General features: G+C 42.6%; 1 protein-coding gene across 2 annotated transcripts in view; it reads right to left on the bottom strand.

The window, feature by feature from the left end:
• The window catches only part of WNT2 (Wnt family member 2), a 34,892-nt gene that overhangs the window by 10,728 nt on the left and 6,607 nt on the right, over nt 1-17,557 (bottom strand). For both annotated transcript variants that reach the window (XM_090042223.1, XM_090042225.1), the window contains exons 3-4: nt 9,887-10,164; nt 4,437-4,701 (exon numbers count right to left, since the gene is read on the bottom strand). In XM_090042223.1, coding sequence (XP_089898349.1) covers nt 4,437-4,701; nt 9,887-10,164 — 543 coding nt within the window. The remainder of the gene's footprint in view (nt 1-4,436; nt 4,702-9,886; nt 10,165-17,557) is intronic.

The raw sequence follows: 17,557 nt of genomic DNA, 5'->3' as shown, positions 1-17,557 counted from the left end.
AGGCTGCTCTGTGATATCTTTACTCATTCTGGCATAAGTAAGAAAATGAAGAAAGAGTATCAGAATTTGTAAAAGGGTCATGATGGGGTTTTTTGTGTTGTCCTAACACTCCCCTCATTGAACTAAAAAATAATAAAATGTGTTTTGGCTTTGATAGGAGGAGGGCTTAATGAATGCTGGGCAGTTTTGAAATTCCCATTCTACATTTTTTTTAGGAAGTCCTCAGGTGTTTCATTAACATTAGATAATGTTAATGAATGCTACTAGGTTCCCCCAGTGCCAACCACCTTGCTGATAACACTTGTGATACTGTGATTTCTGTAAACACTGGCTCACACGTTACTTCTAGGAAGAATGGTGCAGTACTGGCATAGTGTTTTGTAAAGTGCCAGTCATGTGAATATGCACAACTGCCTGCTGTTCAACTACAGTACAATCAATTATGGCTGACTGCCAAACAGGGAAAAAGCCAGAAGAGAGGCTAGAACCCTTCATGACATTAACGTAGATATGGACATGGAAAGGTCCCTAAAATTTAGCCCTATTAGTTAATCTTAAAGAGAATAAAACTATTGAGAATTTCTAATCTACTGGTCAATACACATTGCACACCCCTCTCATACCCAAGCCCCACACATCTACACAGCCTGTAAGCCTAACTCTCTTGCTCAAGCAATCAGTCAGTCATGGTTTGCCAGAGCCTAGAATGCTGAACAGACTAGTCTGGTTAAGGGACACCACTGTCTATACCAGGGGTTGGCAACATTTTTGGGAAGAGTGCTTAAAATACCCACAACATTGACTTGTAAGCAGCTGCCATGCCAGGGGTGGATGGCGGGGGAGCTGCAAGGGATCCAATCCTTGTTGTGGCAGTACAGCCCCAGTCCCTTCCCCAAAGTGCACATGCCAACAAAATGCCTGTGCGAGTCACACTCTGGCACATGTGCTGGGAGGTTGCCTACCCCTGGTCTATACGCAACAGCACACAAAGAAGTAATGTGACTAATATTCACATCCAGCCACCTCTGACTCACCAGCCCAAACAAACAAACTATTTAGAAATGGGTCAATTAGAGACAATCTCTTGCACAACTCCAGAAAGGGAACTTCAACAAGTTTACAAGTCCACCTTTGGAAGTCTCTAGTTTAATCTATAGCAGTCAATTTCTGAGCATCCCATCTTCATAAAATGTTATTTTTGAGAAGGGTAAGCAAAGAAATGGTAGAAACCTTCATGTTATCTTTCCAAATTCCAAACCGTTTGAACTTCTTGGAGAAGGACAAAGGAAACCAGATTTTAGGGACACGATGAAGCACTATGACAGGATATGTGGTTAGCACTAACATTTCTATAGCTGGTCTGCCCCTCCATCCACTCCCAAGTTCACAGGGCAGCTTTTCAACAGTATGCAACCAATAGAAGTGAACTTTATAATGAAAAATATTCTGTTAATCTGTTTCTATCATCTCTGTCAAAGTCGCATCCTTTTTTTGGTTGGTTTATTTGATTGGGTTTTTTTGCATCACTGGAATAAGCAGACAGAATCTCGTGGAGCTGACCTGCGTACATTATTACATTAAAAATTTGCTACCACCTGCCAAAAATCTACTCTTAAAAAGGTACCCCAGTGTAGCTAGAAATTCTCCATTCGAAATGTTATCTCAAGACTAAACTAAAGCACACGTCAGATTCTACATTCCCTACACAGACTTGACAGAGTCAAGCAAGTGAAGAGAATACTTCAGCAGAGTGAAAAATATCTCCTCTGAGATAACATGCTTCAGATTACACTGCACAGATTACAAAGATATTACACTATAGTACACTTATTAGAAGAGATTATAAAACATCATTTTCACACAAAAATGTTTGGGTAGAGGCCTCTCCTTTCAGGACAAAACACACTCAGAATTTATCATGAAAGGTGCACCCTTAAATGATAAAGATGCCCGGTAACCCTAGGCTCTGAAGTCAGTTTCTGCAAAATGCCTCATGTCCAGATAAAGTTCCAGGCAAGATGAGATATATTTTATTAGACCAACTAAATAGTTGGTAAAATTGTTCTTTGCAAGCTTTCAGGCATAAACATCCTTCTTCAGGCATAGAGTCTGCCTATGTCCTTAGACCAACATAGCTAAAACCAACAACCCTACAACATGTCCATACATTCATCTAAATGGAAATACTAGACTTGACACCCCTGCTTATTGTCAGGGAATATAATGGACTTGAACATGTATCATACTACAAACCCCACTGGCAAAGGCTACTAAGTAACATTTGAAATGACCTGACTCAGTCATTTGATCAGAAAGCTTAATATTTTAAGCATGCTGAACTTATCAGTTTCAGTGAGACTACAGTTTCATATACAATTCTTACTTAAGTGCAGTTTTACAATGTTTATTTAACATAAACTTTAGCTTGTAAATATGCAGAGCTGTCCGGAAGAAGCTATTTATGAATCTAACATTCTAGTCTAATTGTGATAGGATAGACTTCCTGTTATAATTACATTGTGGTACAGCATTATTCAATCCACCTCCCTTTTGATTGTCACACCAAGAAATAGTATGCGCTGCTCAAGTACTTTCTTAATATGGTAATGGTGACTAGGCCTACTTTGCAGCTTTGATTAATGTTGAATTTCATGTACATTTACACCTCTCTCTCTGGCTCTGTAAGACTTGCCTTCCTTTCTGAACAGTGACTCAGCACAGGAGCGGACCCAGAGCTCAACCCAAGCTATAGCCAGCTGGGAGTGGGGAGAAGTAAATTTGGAGGTCAGATTGAAGATGACCCAGTGCCAGACATTCCCACTTCCTGGATGTGTGCTCTAACCACTAAGCTAGGATGTAAAAGGCAACCCATCTTGGGGTTTTAAAAGAGAGTTGGGTTTTAAAGAAAGGAGAGGACCAACTGCCTGTATGAGAAAGGATGACTTAAGTCTAAAGGGAGGATTCAGTCTGCGAAGCCCAATTTCACAGAACCACCTTCCAACAGCCCTGAGTTAAGTGCCTAAATCTACAAAAGGAAAGGGATTTCAGGCATATACCCTTTCTGAACAGTGTGAATCCCATTCCAGGGTACCTCAGTATCTCCCTTAAAATGTAAGGAATTGAGGTGCCTGACTTTGGTTGTGAATTCCACCCATGGAGAGAAGTGCTGAACTTTGAGATGAGAAACACTCAGTATAGTGCCAGCAAGGTCACTTTGTTTGCACCATTTTCTGCATAGCAAACATGCCTAGTGTTAGCAGTCAGCAAACAGAAGATATCAAAAGATACCGAATTTCCTTTTTATAGAAAAATAGCTAATGCTGCACTGAGGAAGCAGGTATGTCTACTAGATCTAGAGTACTGGGATTTTAATACACCTGCATACCTATAGGAGAAATGGTTTCTACTTCATTTTTCACTGGTCTTTCTTCTTGCTTGGTCTGTTTATTCTTCAGAGTCCCATTTTCTGGCATGCAAACCAGAATGAGCCGAACCCAGCATATGGCTTTACGCTGCAGCAAAGTAGACTTAAATTAAATCAAGAAACTTCCTAACTGTAAGAATGGTAGGACAGTGAAACAAGGGAAGTTGTGGAGTCTATTTTCTTGGGGGTTTTCAAGAAGTAGCTAGATAAGTATTTATTTGAGATGGTTTAGGAATAATGCATCCTGCATTTTTGAAGGGTTGGACTCTGGAGGTCCCTTCCCACCCAAAGCTTCTATGAAAGCATGTAACATTTTGCTGGCACTTCTTGCTCACTTTGATGTCTTCTACACGTCTCCTCTTTGCCTCAGTGAGGAGCCTCTGTTGCTGTGCCATGGTTCACTACCATTGCCTCCCTCTTGTTCAGTTGTGCATTCTCTGACCCATAGTGGAGTTGGGAAATTTTCCAAACCCAGCAGGCATGTGTTTTGGAGTCCAAGACCTCTTGCAGATTAGAATCCACTCACCTGAAGCACAAGAGAGAATGCATAGTGCATGGAGAGACCCCAGTCATCCAAAATGGTTAGGAACCACTGATACAGATTTGTGATCATGAAAGGAAAAGTAATAGGTACACCACAGCTCAACTAGCATATGTGGGAGCTGATAATAACACCGATGAATCAGGTAGTATCGTGTTAGTTTAAGCCCATGTTGAAAGACTAATTAAAAATTACAGTTCTTATTGCCCCAAATCTACTGAAGTTTGTACAGTATTGGTATAGGTCATGGATTTTTTTAGTATAAAAGTTGTATTATCTTCCATTCCCACACAAAGTTGTATTTTCAAGCATTAATCAAAACTCAAGTAAAAAGGGAAAGTTGATTGTTTTGTTCAGCCCAGATTCATGGATTTTATACACGCACACCCACTGTACACTGATGATCACTTGTTACCTTCCAACTATAACTGACTGAAATAAAACCATGTGCATGTGGTGATTCAAGCTTACCTATATCCCTATCTCTGATGCAGTAGTCTGGAGAACTCTCAAAGTATACTAGATCATTCTTGGTGGGCCTCTTAAATCTCTTGTTAGCCACCGTGAACCCAGTGCCATCTTGATTCATGACCACCTGAATTGCTCCTTCATATTTCTTCCACAGATAATCTCCTGTTTTCCTAAAGTCTGCCATGGCCAGCCAGCAAGTTCTTAGAGTACAAGATCCACTCACGCCATGACACTTGCACTCCTGTTTCAAAAACTTCTTCACAGCCTGCCAGAAAACACAGTGAAATAAACAGGTAAAACAAATAAAGGAGGCTACTCTGAATTTATGCTTTTCATTCCCTTTCCATTGATCCAACAGTCTCAGCTTTGAACTGGGTCCTGAAATCATGGTCTGTGGTGACACCCACTGGTAGCAATGAGTCATCCTCAAAAGGTTAGTCTAGTCTGCTCAGTTGACTCAAGTATGCAGATAACCTCTTCACTGGTATTTTCATCTCTGCCTCTGTTTCCAGTCTTCCTGAAGATCCATACAACAGCAGAGAAATCACTTCCTTCCTCACCAGGTCCATGAGATATGGGATGGATATTAACTTATAATGATAGAACACAAACATCTTGCAGTTAGTAGAATGCACACGTGCATGTAAGGAAAGATTTGGGCCTCTTGTTTAGGGAATGCTACAGCTCTGCTGACATTCACTTTGAGTTTTCACCAAACCTGTCTATTTCTATTTTATAAGGTTGCAAATTGTAGTTAGTGCCTTTGCCATAATTAGGTAACAAAACTATGGAATTCATCACCTTAAGTAATTTTTTCCACCAAAATGTCAATACAAAAGTGGGTCATAATTTAATATGGCATTTTTGCAATCATTTTGCCCTGTTCCTCAATCAAAACTGTACAAGATTTCTGAATACCTATCTGCATTTAGAAATTAACTTAGTTTCCTATTATTTTTTACACAAACAATATGAAGCATATTCTATCACCAAATAACAACATCAGATCTGAACTAGTTGTTTTTACATACATAGCATTTTAAGCAAGATACTTGTGAAATACCTATTTTTAAACTTTTTACCATTTTTACTTGTACTTTTACTTTTTTACATTTTACTTGTACTTGAAGACTTTATCTTCACTTATTTAAAAACTGGATAGTGTTTAAACATTGTCTGGTTCGTGGCAAGTATGAAAGACATTTATATGGATAGTATTGAACCATAAACTGTTTATTATTGATTTGTTCCAGAGTGGAGACATATGAGCTCAAGGCATTATATCTCTGGAAGTCTAGTTTCAGCGTTCATGAAATATTGCACATTAGAGTGTATTTCAGGCAAAAGTTCCACACCAATGGGAACAGAACAGGAGTATGTTCTAATTAGCACCATCTAACCCAGGAGGTGCACAGTCCCACCAGGGGAGACGCCTTGTTGGACCTAGTGCTGGCCACGGGTGATGACCTGGTGAGGGGGCTGCGGGTGATGGGCCACCTGGGAGACAGTGATCATCGCTTGCTGGAATTCACCATCCAGCGTAAGGTGGCAAAGGGCTGCAGCAAGGCAACAGCCCTAGACTTTAGGAGGGCTGACTTCAACAAGCTAAGGAGGATAGTTGGGGAAGCGCTGAGGACCCAGAGGGGAAGGGAATCAGATGTCGAAGGTGAGTGGTTGCTCCTTAAGGAGACGATCCTCCATGCCCAAAGGGAGGTAATCCCAACAAGGGTCAAAGGGAGCAGGAGGGCACATAAACCCCCATGGCTCACTAAGAGCATCCGGGAATGTCTCCTTGCTAAAAGGGAGGCATATACCCAATGGAGAGATGGGGTCATCGCCAAGAAGGACTATGTTATAGTCGCCCGAGGATGTAGGGGGGCAGTCAGGAGGGCCAAGGCAGAGTTGGAGATAGGACTAGCTTCCCGGATTAAGGACAATAAGAAGTCCTTCTTCAAATACATAGGGGGTAAAAAGAGGGTCCCGGGTAATGTGGGGCCCCTGCAGGACACGATGGGCAACTTAGTCATCACGCCAGATGACAAAGCTAACATATTTAACGATTTCTTTGCCTCTGTCTTCCTAAGTAGGGACCAGTTCAGCCACCTCCCTGCTGGGCCCCCCTCGGGCCCCGAGAGAGACACGCCTGGGCCAAGGGTTAGCGAGGAGTTAGTTAGGGTACTTCTGGAGAGGCTGGACGTGTTCAAGTCCGCTGGTCCGGACGATCTTCACCCTAGGGTTCTACAGGAACTGGCTGAGGTCATTGCGGGACCCCTGGCACGGCTCTATGAGCACTCGTGGTGCTCTGGCGAGGTGCCGGAGGACTGGAAGAGGGCCAATGTGGTCCCTATCTTCAAAAAGGGAAAAAAAGAGGACCCGGGAAATTACAGGCCAGTTAGTCTGACCTCAATCGCGGGTAAGCTCTTTGAAAAAATTATCCTGGCACACATCCAGGAGGGCCTTGCGGGGGAATGCATGCTCAGGGGCAACCAACATGGGTTTATCAGTGGCAGGTCTTGTCAGACCAACCTGGTGGCCTTTTACGATCAGGTCACCAAATCATTAGACGCAGGGGTTGCTGTGGATGTAGTCTTTTTGGACTTCCGGAAGGCTTTCGACACTGTCTCTCACCCTGTCCTCATCAAAAAGCTGGGAGACCGTGGTGTCGATGCCCACACGGTCAAATGGGTCGCCAACTGGTTGGAGGGCCGCACCCAGAGGGTGGTAGTGGATGGGTTCTTCTCGACCTGGAAGGATGTGGGCAGTGGGGTTCCGCAGGGCTCGGTCCTCGGGCCCGCACTGTTCAACATCTTCATCAGTGACTTGGATGAGGGGGTAGAAAGCACCCTGTTCAAGTTTGCTGATGATACTAAGATGTGGGGGGATGTGGGTGCACTAGAAGGGTGCAATAGGCTACAAGCTGACCTTGACAGGTTGCAACGGTGGGCGGATGAGAATAGGATGGGGTTTAACACTGATAAGTGCAAGGTGTTGCACATGGGGAGGAAGAACCGGCACCACACTTACAGGTTGGGGAACTCCCCTCTTGCCAGCACGGAGACGGAAAAGGATCTTGGAGTCGTCATTGACTCCACGATGAACATGGGCCGGCAGTGTGGGGAGGCAGTCAAGAAGGCCAATCGTACCCTGTCATGCATCCACAGATGCATCTCGAGCAGGTCCAGGGAGGTGATCCTCCCCCTCTATGCGGCACTGGTCAGGCCGCAGCTGGAGTACTGTGTCCAGTTCTGGGCGCCACACTTCAAGAGGGACGTGGACAATATGGAAAGAGTTCAGAGGAGGGCCACTCGTATGATCAGGGGTCAGCAGGGCAGGCCTTATGAGGATAGGCTACGGGACCTGAACCTGTTTAGCCTCCACAAGAGAAGGCTAAGGGGGGACCTTGTGGCCTGCTACAAACTGGTCAGGGGGGATCAGCAGGTATTGGGGGAGTCCCTGTTCCCCCGTGCGCTGCCAGGAGTGACCAGGAATAACGGTCACAAACTGGCGGAGGGTAAGTTTAGATTAGATATTAGGAGGCGCTACTTCACAGTCAGGGTGGCTAGGGCCTGGAACCAGCTTCCAGGGGAAGTGGTGCAGGCTCCTAGCCTGGGGATTTTTAAAAGGAAGTTAGATGAGCACCTTGCCGGGGTCATCTGACCCCGGGGCTCTTTCCTGCTAAGGCAGGGGGTCGGACTAGATGATCTACCTAGGTCCCTTCCGACTCTAGCTACTATGAAACTATGAAACTATGGAGGAGTAGCCCTTTTGAACCAAGTATTTTGTAATGAGGTTTATAGTGTATTACAAACTCCAAGAAAAGGCCAACAATTTTGGTTTTCATCCCTGACTTGAAAACAATTTATTAGGTTAGCCAGTGCTTAGCTCTGTGACAAGCACCTAGTATATAGTAACACAACTATACTGATCCCAGTTCTGGTGCTATCGTGTGCAGCACTAACTTGGGTATTTATGCACCATGTTGCCTTGTGCCATGCAGACTCCTGTTCATGAGCTACCTTGGGTATCTCTACACAGCCCTGTGCTGTGTCATGTAAACACATTGTTAATGAAGTCCCTTCATTGACTTTAAGCCTCAAACCCACTTGCCTCCTAGATATGCTAATTTATTTCAAGATCCCAAACAACTGTTTTTCCAGACCAGTGTTAACAGGTATTTACATTTTTAAAAAGTTAATAAGATATTCAAACGCTGTAGCAAGTACTCTGTGCCAAGAAACTTTCATCCAGCTAAAGTCATGAGCTTTGTTATGTATTGGGTCAAAAGCACAAAGCCAAATGAAATAGCACTCTTTTCACTAAGATGCATAACCTCATCTCATTACAAAAAATGCTTTGGTTATGTCTTTATGAAACTAGGATGCAGGGGGAGGGTTATCAAAGCAAATCAGTCTAACCTGGAGGATCATCCACTTACATCAAAATGAACCAAAGGAAGGATTAGAATTAGATTGTTCTTCTACAAATTGTTTTTTTGTAAAATAAATGTGTAGGCTTTTTAGGGTTTTTTTTTAAAATCACAGACTATGAAAAATCTGTTTTCTTCATGATATGCATTCTAAAAGAAAGGTTCTTCAACAAAAACTTCTCAAGTCTTCATTTAAACAAATAAGTCCTAGTATACGAAGCATATATTGAAATGGGGCTATACGACAGTGTTCTGAATCTTTTCAGAAGCTAGGCATATAAAGGAACTTAGTATCACTCTTGACCAATTAAGCAGCACACTCCAGTAACATATAGCATACTCATTATTTATATATACCCTATAAATGCCAAAGCAAAAGGTCAGGGTACATATTTTCCAACCCAGTGCACAAGCAGTAGACAACATACCTAACAGTTATATCTTTTTTACCATCTACATGAATAGAGATGTTATTTTTCCACATAAAAAATATTACCCATATTTTAATAGTGTTTATAAACACTTGGTCATATATCCTTTGAACTAATTGAGTGCAATTTGTTGTGATTTGTTTTTAATTGTTCTACATTTCTTATGAGTGAAGTATATTTCATTCTCTCCTATCATCTCTGCAGGTTTACTATATACATTATGTGCACTGTACTGCTTTATTTCCTTACTGGGTAGAAGAATTTGCTCTTTTTCAGCTCAGCCTGCCCTTCAGTGTACTCTTTTCAGAGGTTTGCAGGTTTTCATTCTTTATATTAATTTACACTCATAAAGTATATTTATTAATCCTTGCAGGACTGAGGCCTTAGGTGGATGGAAAAGATGCCAAATAACTTGTGCTGTACCTCTTCATAGGGGAAAAATATGTCCTAAGTGCATTGTTGAAAAATGTCAATGAGAGTCAAAGGTTAATAGCTCCAGAATGACGCAAGTCCACTTCTGTAAACATGGTAAACAATATTAGGACATTTAAGAGAAAAAAACACTTACCATAAGCAACCAGTAACACACCCACCTTCCTTCCAGCTCTGTTGTTGTGAAGGTTCATTAATGCTCTGGCATCTTTTCCTTTCCTTTCTTTGGCATCTACAAATGCTCTGGCAAATTTGACGCCATAGTCAATGTTATCACTGCAGCCACCCCAATCAAAATGGCCTTTGTTGTCCTTGGCAGACCCTTTCTTCTTAGGATCACAGGAGCATGATTTTAATTCTCCTTGACTACATGCCCTTGTGATAGCAAAAACAACTCCAGCAGAGGAGATGGCATAGACAAAGGCAGACTCCCGACTACCTGAAACAAGAAGGTTGGTCTTAAAATCTGTGTGCTATCTGGCTTGATTGGCAACATCAATTCTAGACCATTTCAATGGTTAAAATCCATTGACTTTGCACTGAATTAAGCAGAAATTGGTTTGAAGCCACACCTGGTGTAATTCCACAGGAGTCAAAATTACACACGGCTTTAATATAACCCATTCCTAGTAAGAGTTCATTGAAAGACATATTAGATTAAGAAACATCAGAAGTTTGTTTAATATTTTTACTGGTATTCATAAATTGGTTGTATTACATGGCTATACCATTAGGGCAGCTGGTATTCTAGCCCCTTTTAATGGGTTTGGATTTAGGGGAACTTCAGGAACAGTATCTTAGAAATTGTTGAATAAGGAAAGAACTCCACGCATAATGGAATCTAACTTAACTGCAAATAGCTTTTTAAGCAAACTCTCTTTTTTCAGAGATGCACATTCATCTTTTCTATTTAAAACAAAGTAAAAGATATCTTTGATTTTATGGTAAGAAAACAAATGTTTTATCTAGAAGCCAAACTCATTCATTTAATTTACACAAATAAGTCCTACTGAAGTCAATAGGGCTACAAACAAAGTGCGTCTACACGAGATGCTTTACTGAACAGTAGTGTAGTTTACTATGCAGTAAATGTGTATGTCTACACATATACATGCTTACTGTGGAATAAACCTCATTAATCGTAAGCAAATTTGCTACCTGCAAGTGCAAATAACAAATTTACTTGTCATTACTTACTGCACAGTAGTACTTGTGTGGATGCCTGACTGGGAGCAAATCTGCTCCCAGTCAGCCAGCCACCAAGGGGTGGGATATTGCTCCCTGCCCCCAGAAGCTGCCTGCTGCCAGGACAGTCTCTGCCACTGGAGCTTGGGCGGGGACTATGTCCCCCTGCCCCAACAGCAGGGAGCTCAAAGGTCCCCTCTGAGATTGCAATTGGGGAGCAGGGCCTGGGAGATCCTTATCTCCCAGCTGCTGCTTTGCCATCACTATGTGGGGGGGAGATCCTTATCTCCCAGTGCCAGCTCTGTGTCTGAGGGGCCAGTGCTGGGAGATCCTTATCTCCCAGGTCAAGCACGTGTAGACACCTGCTCAGGAGTGTTTATTCATGAGTTGTTTACTTGCAAGTAAACTGCTCCCACATCAAATGCACATGTAGACACACCTGCACATGTCACACTTGTCCTGGGAAAAAACATTTTATTCCAAGACAAAAGAGCAACTGTTCAGACATACATGTCCGTTGTCTCAGGATATATCTTTAAAAGGTGCATGTGACAAGTGCTGTTTACCCTGAGTCATGGAAAAGTGTGTCTGAATAGTTATCCTGAGCTTGTACCACTAAATCAATGGCAGAAAAGCAGCAATACTTTCAGACACTCACTACACCCTGACGAGAAGGGTGATATGTATACACACCAATCCCAGGAAATTTCTGTTCCAGGGCAAACACTGGCATAACTTGTCCAGGAACTGATGCAATGTTCCTAGGACTTTGTGGGAGCATCTACACATTCATTAACGGGTGGTAGTTACTGAGCGTTTAGTTTAATACGTGCTTAACAAAGTACACTACACTTGATCTGAGCCAACAAATGGCTGAGAAGCCATTTTTGCTCTGCACAGTACTGTGCAGTGTTATTAGGCTACTGCACATTAAGCATCTTCTTTAGATATGCCCAGTGAGTGAATGGTGGTTAACAGGATTTTTTCCTGTAACTGTATTTTCACATGCCAAGTACTCGTGCAGTTCTATTTCTTTATTACACTAAAGACTATACCCTCTCACAGGCTGAAAGTTAAATATTTCCATGCAATAACTACAGAACGTGATTTTAATAACATGTAGTAACTCATAATATAGAGCTGTGCTATATTAACAAATATAAGACTCTTAAGGGGTTTAAACTATTTTCATCATTAAATGATGTTGTATTTCTTTATTAGTAGGCTTACTTATTAATGGCTACACAATAGCTATATTAACAACTTGAAGAAAATGTGTCTGTAAAGACAAAGCAGTTAAATGATATCAAGAAGTGAGAGACTTGTAAAATCATTACTGTATGTGAATAATAGCTGGAAGACCAAAATCCTTATATAGTAGAGAAACTGCTCATTTCAGATTTAAAGTTTTATTATTTCAGTTCTAGTTTTATAACAAACAGTGGACTAAAAAGACTACATATCATTTGTTCTGCAAGTCTTACTATTGTAAATCAGAACACCATATCTACAACTTATTAAATTACACTAATCTCACATCTTTAAAAAGTACCAGCCAATCTGTTTGGTATAAATTATATGAAAATTTACATGAGAGAGTAATTTGTGTTCTTCAGAATTATGTGACAATTTTGAAAAGCAACTAAAAGACTGGGCAAAAGATGATCCTAACTATAACAACAAAAAAGATACTACAAGTAAATGTATGCCCCTAAATGCAGTCTTCAAAGACTATACAAATCTAGCAGAGGAAGTGGGAAGTAAACCTTTTTGCATCAGCTAAGCCAACTAGGAATAAAATGGAATCTTTCCTTTGATTTTTCTTTACTACAAAACTGTATTATGTTAAAATAAGACTGAGGAGATAAACTGGTTATCACGATGCTGTCTATGACTTTATAGTAGGTGTAGACAAGAACAATTCAAAACTGTGTCGTTTCATGATTAAACCTACTGGGACTATGATTTGCTATGATTCACTGATTTGACTTATTATTGTCTAACATTTATATTCTGATAGCATCTGGAGGCCCAAACCAAGGGTGGGTCCCATTGTACCAGGCACTGTACAAACAAATGGTAAACAATTCCAAAAATCATAGAGAAATACTGAACAGCACTTGGCCTTATCTACTGTGGTTGCTAGGTCATGTGGAAGATTAAATTAACTAACTCAGCTCTTCTCAGTCATGTTGTAAGACAATCTCATTTCTGAAAAAGAAATGATTTAAAAAATACCAAAACAATTTGCTTCGGCATATTCAACATTTGACAACCCTAAAATAGAAATGCTTTATGTCCGGTTGCTGAACTGACAAAGAACACTTCATGAAACATTAAACTGCATTTATGTACTGTGAAACATTGCCCCAGCTATACCACTGTAGTGACAGGTCTCAGCAAAGACTAAGTGAACAGGAACACTTCAGACATGGAAGTTTGCCAGTCTAGCTGCTCCTGGCTTACTTACCCCCAGGAAACTTTCTCAGGTTTAAGGCAGCTACGCTAGCAAATTCCTGGGTCATGAACATAGGTGCAGATTCAGCCCTATTCCTACTGTACTGATGTTATAGACATATCTAGTGTCTCAAAGAAGCTGCAGTTCATTAAACTGATGTCTCCACTCTCCCCTACAAACCGGTATCCTTTCTGATGAAAACAGTAATGTAACTACCTAGATACAACATGCAGCTTGGTCAGAAGGGGATTTATGTTGCATCAGGAGAGATGTTTCCTTCCACAGAACCCAGACAGAAGAAAGGAGTGGAGGAATACTACAACTCTCACAAGATAGTGTATCAATTAGGAAGTGCAGTTTAATATTTCATAGTTTCATAGTTGTTTCATAGTGGTAGGGTTGGAAGCAGATCATCTAGTCTGACCCCCTGCCATGGCAGGAAAAAGTACTGGGGTCAAACGACCCCGGCAAGGTGATCATCCAGCCTCCTCTTAAAGACCCCCAGGGTAGGAGCCAGCACCACTTCGCTTGGAAGTTGGTTCCAGATCCTAGCTGCCCTGACCATGAAGTGGCGCCTCCTGATATCAAATCCGAATCTACCCTCTGCCAGCTTGTGACCACTTTTTCTAGTCACTCCTGGGAGTGGTCGCTGGAATGGGGACTCCCCCAATGCCTGCTGGTCCCCTCTGATCAGTTTGTAAACGGCTGGTCCCCCCTCATCCTTCTCTTGTGGAGGCTGAACAGGTTCAGGTCCCGTAGCCTCTCCTCGTAGGGCCTGCCTGCTGCCCCTTGATCATGCGAGTGGCCCTCCTCTGGACCCTCTCCATGTTGTCCACATCCCTCTCGAAGTGCGGCACCCAGAACTGGACGCAGTACTCCAGCTGCGGCCTGACCAGTGTCATATAGAGGAGGAGTATCATTTCCTTGGACCTGCTCGAGATGCATCTGTGGATGCATGACAAGGTATAGTTGGCCTTCCTAACTGCTTCCCCACACTGTCGGCCTATGTTCATTTTGGCATCAGTAACTCCAAGATCCTTCTCTATCTTTGCACTGATGAGAAGGGAGTTCCCCAGCCTGTAGGTATGGTGCTGGTTCTTCCTCCCCTGGTGCATCACCTTGCACTTGTCAGTGTTGAAACCCATCCTGTTCTCATCCGTCCACCCCGTAACCTGTCTAGGTCTGATTGCAGCCTATTCCTCCCTTCTGGCATGCCCACTTCTCCCCACATCTTAGTGTCATCTGCGAATTTGAACAGGGTGCTTTTTACCCCCTAGTCCAAGTCGCTGATGAAGATGTTGAACAGTGCGAGCCTGAGGACCGAGACCTGGGAGACCCCACTGCCCACATCCCTCCGTCCACTGCCACTCTCTGGGTACGGCCCTTCAGCCAACCACTGACCCATTTGACTGTGAAGGTGTCAATGCCACAGTCCCCTTGTTGAACCAAAGTGAAACATTTTCAGGTCAGTTCAACAGAAAGAAAGTCTGAAAGTCGAGCCAACCTAAAACTTACTCTTTGATTTCATTTTTCCCAACATAAAATACAAAGCAGGGGTATTTGGAAACATTAAAATTATCCTGCAGAAATTACTTGTTTGGCAGAAACTACTGATGAAAAATACCAGGCAATTCTCATATATACTGACATCTCTTGTAACAAGACTGTGGCCTCATTTGTTTCCATAGGCCCTCTCTACACTGTACTTGAATTTTAAACCAGATAAAGATATAATATGATCTGTATCTACACCAGGAGTTATCAATTGGGCATATGCGTATCCCTGAGGGTACTTGAGAAGGCCCTAGGGAGTACACACAGGTGGACGGGGATAGAGCACCACCATGCACCATCCCACACTGCTGGGCAGGTGCTACCCACCCAGCTGGACCATGTGGGGCAGGGGAAGCTTGCATGCGGTGGCTGCTGCCACTCTGCATTTGGCCACATGCCACCACTTCCCCCACTCCGTGTCCGGCCACCGGATCTACACTGATCCAAAAAGACTGAAAACCCCTGATCTACGTATAGCAGAGTTTGTATTCCTTTAACAACCATGTGGGCTAACTGGAGGAATAAACTGATTGTTTGCCTGGGCGCATGATTCTATCCATCTGTGCCTATGCCCATATATTCAGTTTGATTCAGTCTATTCTTCAGTATCTTTCTGGGAGGGATGTATGACACGATTACTACTGCATAATCTCATAAATACAGAACAATCAAAAATCCGGTGCTTTTTAAAACTACACTCCATGGAGGAGTAGCAGCAGCTGATCCCAGAGCACCACAGGGGGAAGCTTGCATGCAGCAGTTGCCACCACCATCCACCACTGCATGTCGCCGCTCCACGCGTGACCACTGCTCTAGGTCTGGCTGCCACTATCCCCCCGCCTGCCCACCTTCTCCCTGGGACCAGCTGCCGCTCCAGTTTAAAAAATCCATAGTTCTCACATTTCTGGCAGGTGCTCAGTCCTGAGCATACCAGATTCATGAGGTTATACTGGATATAGTTATTTACCATGGATCTTGTTTTGCAGTAAATGTACTCCATAGTAAGAAGCAGACATACACCAACTCTTCCAAGCTGTCTGGTTCCATAAAGTAGCATGGAAACCATGAGCAAATGGTTACCCTGGGATGTTAAATTGATGATTGAGCAGAGACACAGCATGTTCCTCATAGTAATTCTCCACGTAATTACTTTACTATGTGTTTTTCTAGGAGTAACTTTATCCTGGAACTGTGTAACTGACTACTCATAGGGCTGCAGGTCACATGTCCCCTCAACTTTTAATGCATAACAAAGTCAATTTACAATAGTATGTCTGTACATTCTAATCATTGCTGAGACAGTCTGAGATAGATGCTCAAAATGCCCCTTGAATGCACAGGTACAAACAGTGGTGCAGTGTGGCAGGTGAGATCTGCTTACCTGGTGAAAAAAGGCTGCAATTTGGATGCCACTCTGTTTTGTTTGCTGTAACTAGGTGGGATGGGCATGTCATAAAGTAGTTACAAAATACTGGTTGTCATCATGTACTGTGCAAAGTAGGGGTAACCATCTCTGTAGCTGAATATGGTCTCCCAATTTTCAATAAACAGGTTGATGCATAAAAGAACTGTTAAGAGTTAGGGGGTGCCTGTAAACTTCTCTATAGGAAGGACCATGAAATCAGGGTTTATGCAAATTAATAGGGCTAAAATTTCTGTAGCAAGGTCACAGAAGCACAATAGCTGCTACCAGAGGCAGATCCAGAGGAGATGCACCCCACTTTTGGACCACATCATGGAACAGTAGCCAGAGATTTTTTTTAAAGTCCCCAAAGCAGGTAAGAATCCCTCCCTCTCCCTTTCCCTCTGTACTCAGTGGCACATCCCTCCCCTCCCCTGCCATTCTTCCCCCACCACTGCTACCATTCCTGCTGTTCCTGGCTGACCCAGGATTTGGGGGGAACTCTGGAGCTGCCCCACTCCAGCAAGGCTGCATGGGAAGTTGTGTGGGTTGGTTCCCCCGCCTTGCCCAGTCCTCCCCTGGGTGTGTCCCAATAGCCCAGGAGCAGAATCCGGGTAAAAGAAACCCTCCTGCCACTGTCACCACTGCTGCTTGTCCCCTAAAATCCTGCATCTGCCTATGGCTGCTATTGTTGTTCATTGCAATAAGCATAAAGTCACTCTTCCTCGCATTAACTGCCCAGTCTTAGCCAAATAAAACCTTCAGTAAAGTCAGCAGGAAACCTGAATAAGGACTGCCAGATCAGACCCTAAATGTTTTGAAAAATGACTGCGTGTCTACTTATTACAGGCAACTTGAAACTATTTTTTAAACAAAATAGTGAAATAATGTCCTTAAATTAGTTTTGAATAAAGCAGGGAAGACATCAATTCCAGTTTCCATTTATTCTCACCAAGCCTCAACAGATGGCATTTGATATATACCCGAAGATGCATCCTATTAATTTTAATCTTAAAACAATAGAACAACAGAATCTGATTTTAGCAGTCCAGTCTCACACTTCTGATTTGAAGTTAAGCATTTTTAAAAAGGAAATGTTAAACTACTTTGGGGTTACTCATAAAGTATAACACGAAAACTTCATGTATCACGTTGCCAGAATACCACAATGTATTGTTCTATGACACTGACTTACAGATCCCAGAACAATTTATAAAAAAACCCCCTTTGGAT

The sequence above is a fragment of the Crocodylus siamensis genome, chromosome 4 (genome assembly GCF_052110815.1).
Source record: "Crocodylus siamensis isolate JL-2025a chromosome 4, ASM5211081v1, whole genome shotgun sequence".
Lineage (NCBI taxonomy): Eukaryota > Metazoa > Chordata > Crocodylia > Crocodylidae > Crocodylus > Crocodylus siamensis.
This window is presented reverse-complemented; position numbering and strand designations above follow the sequence as displayed.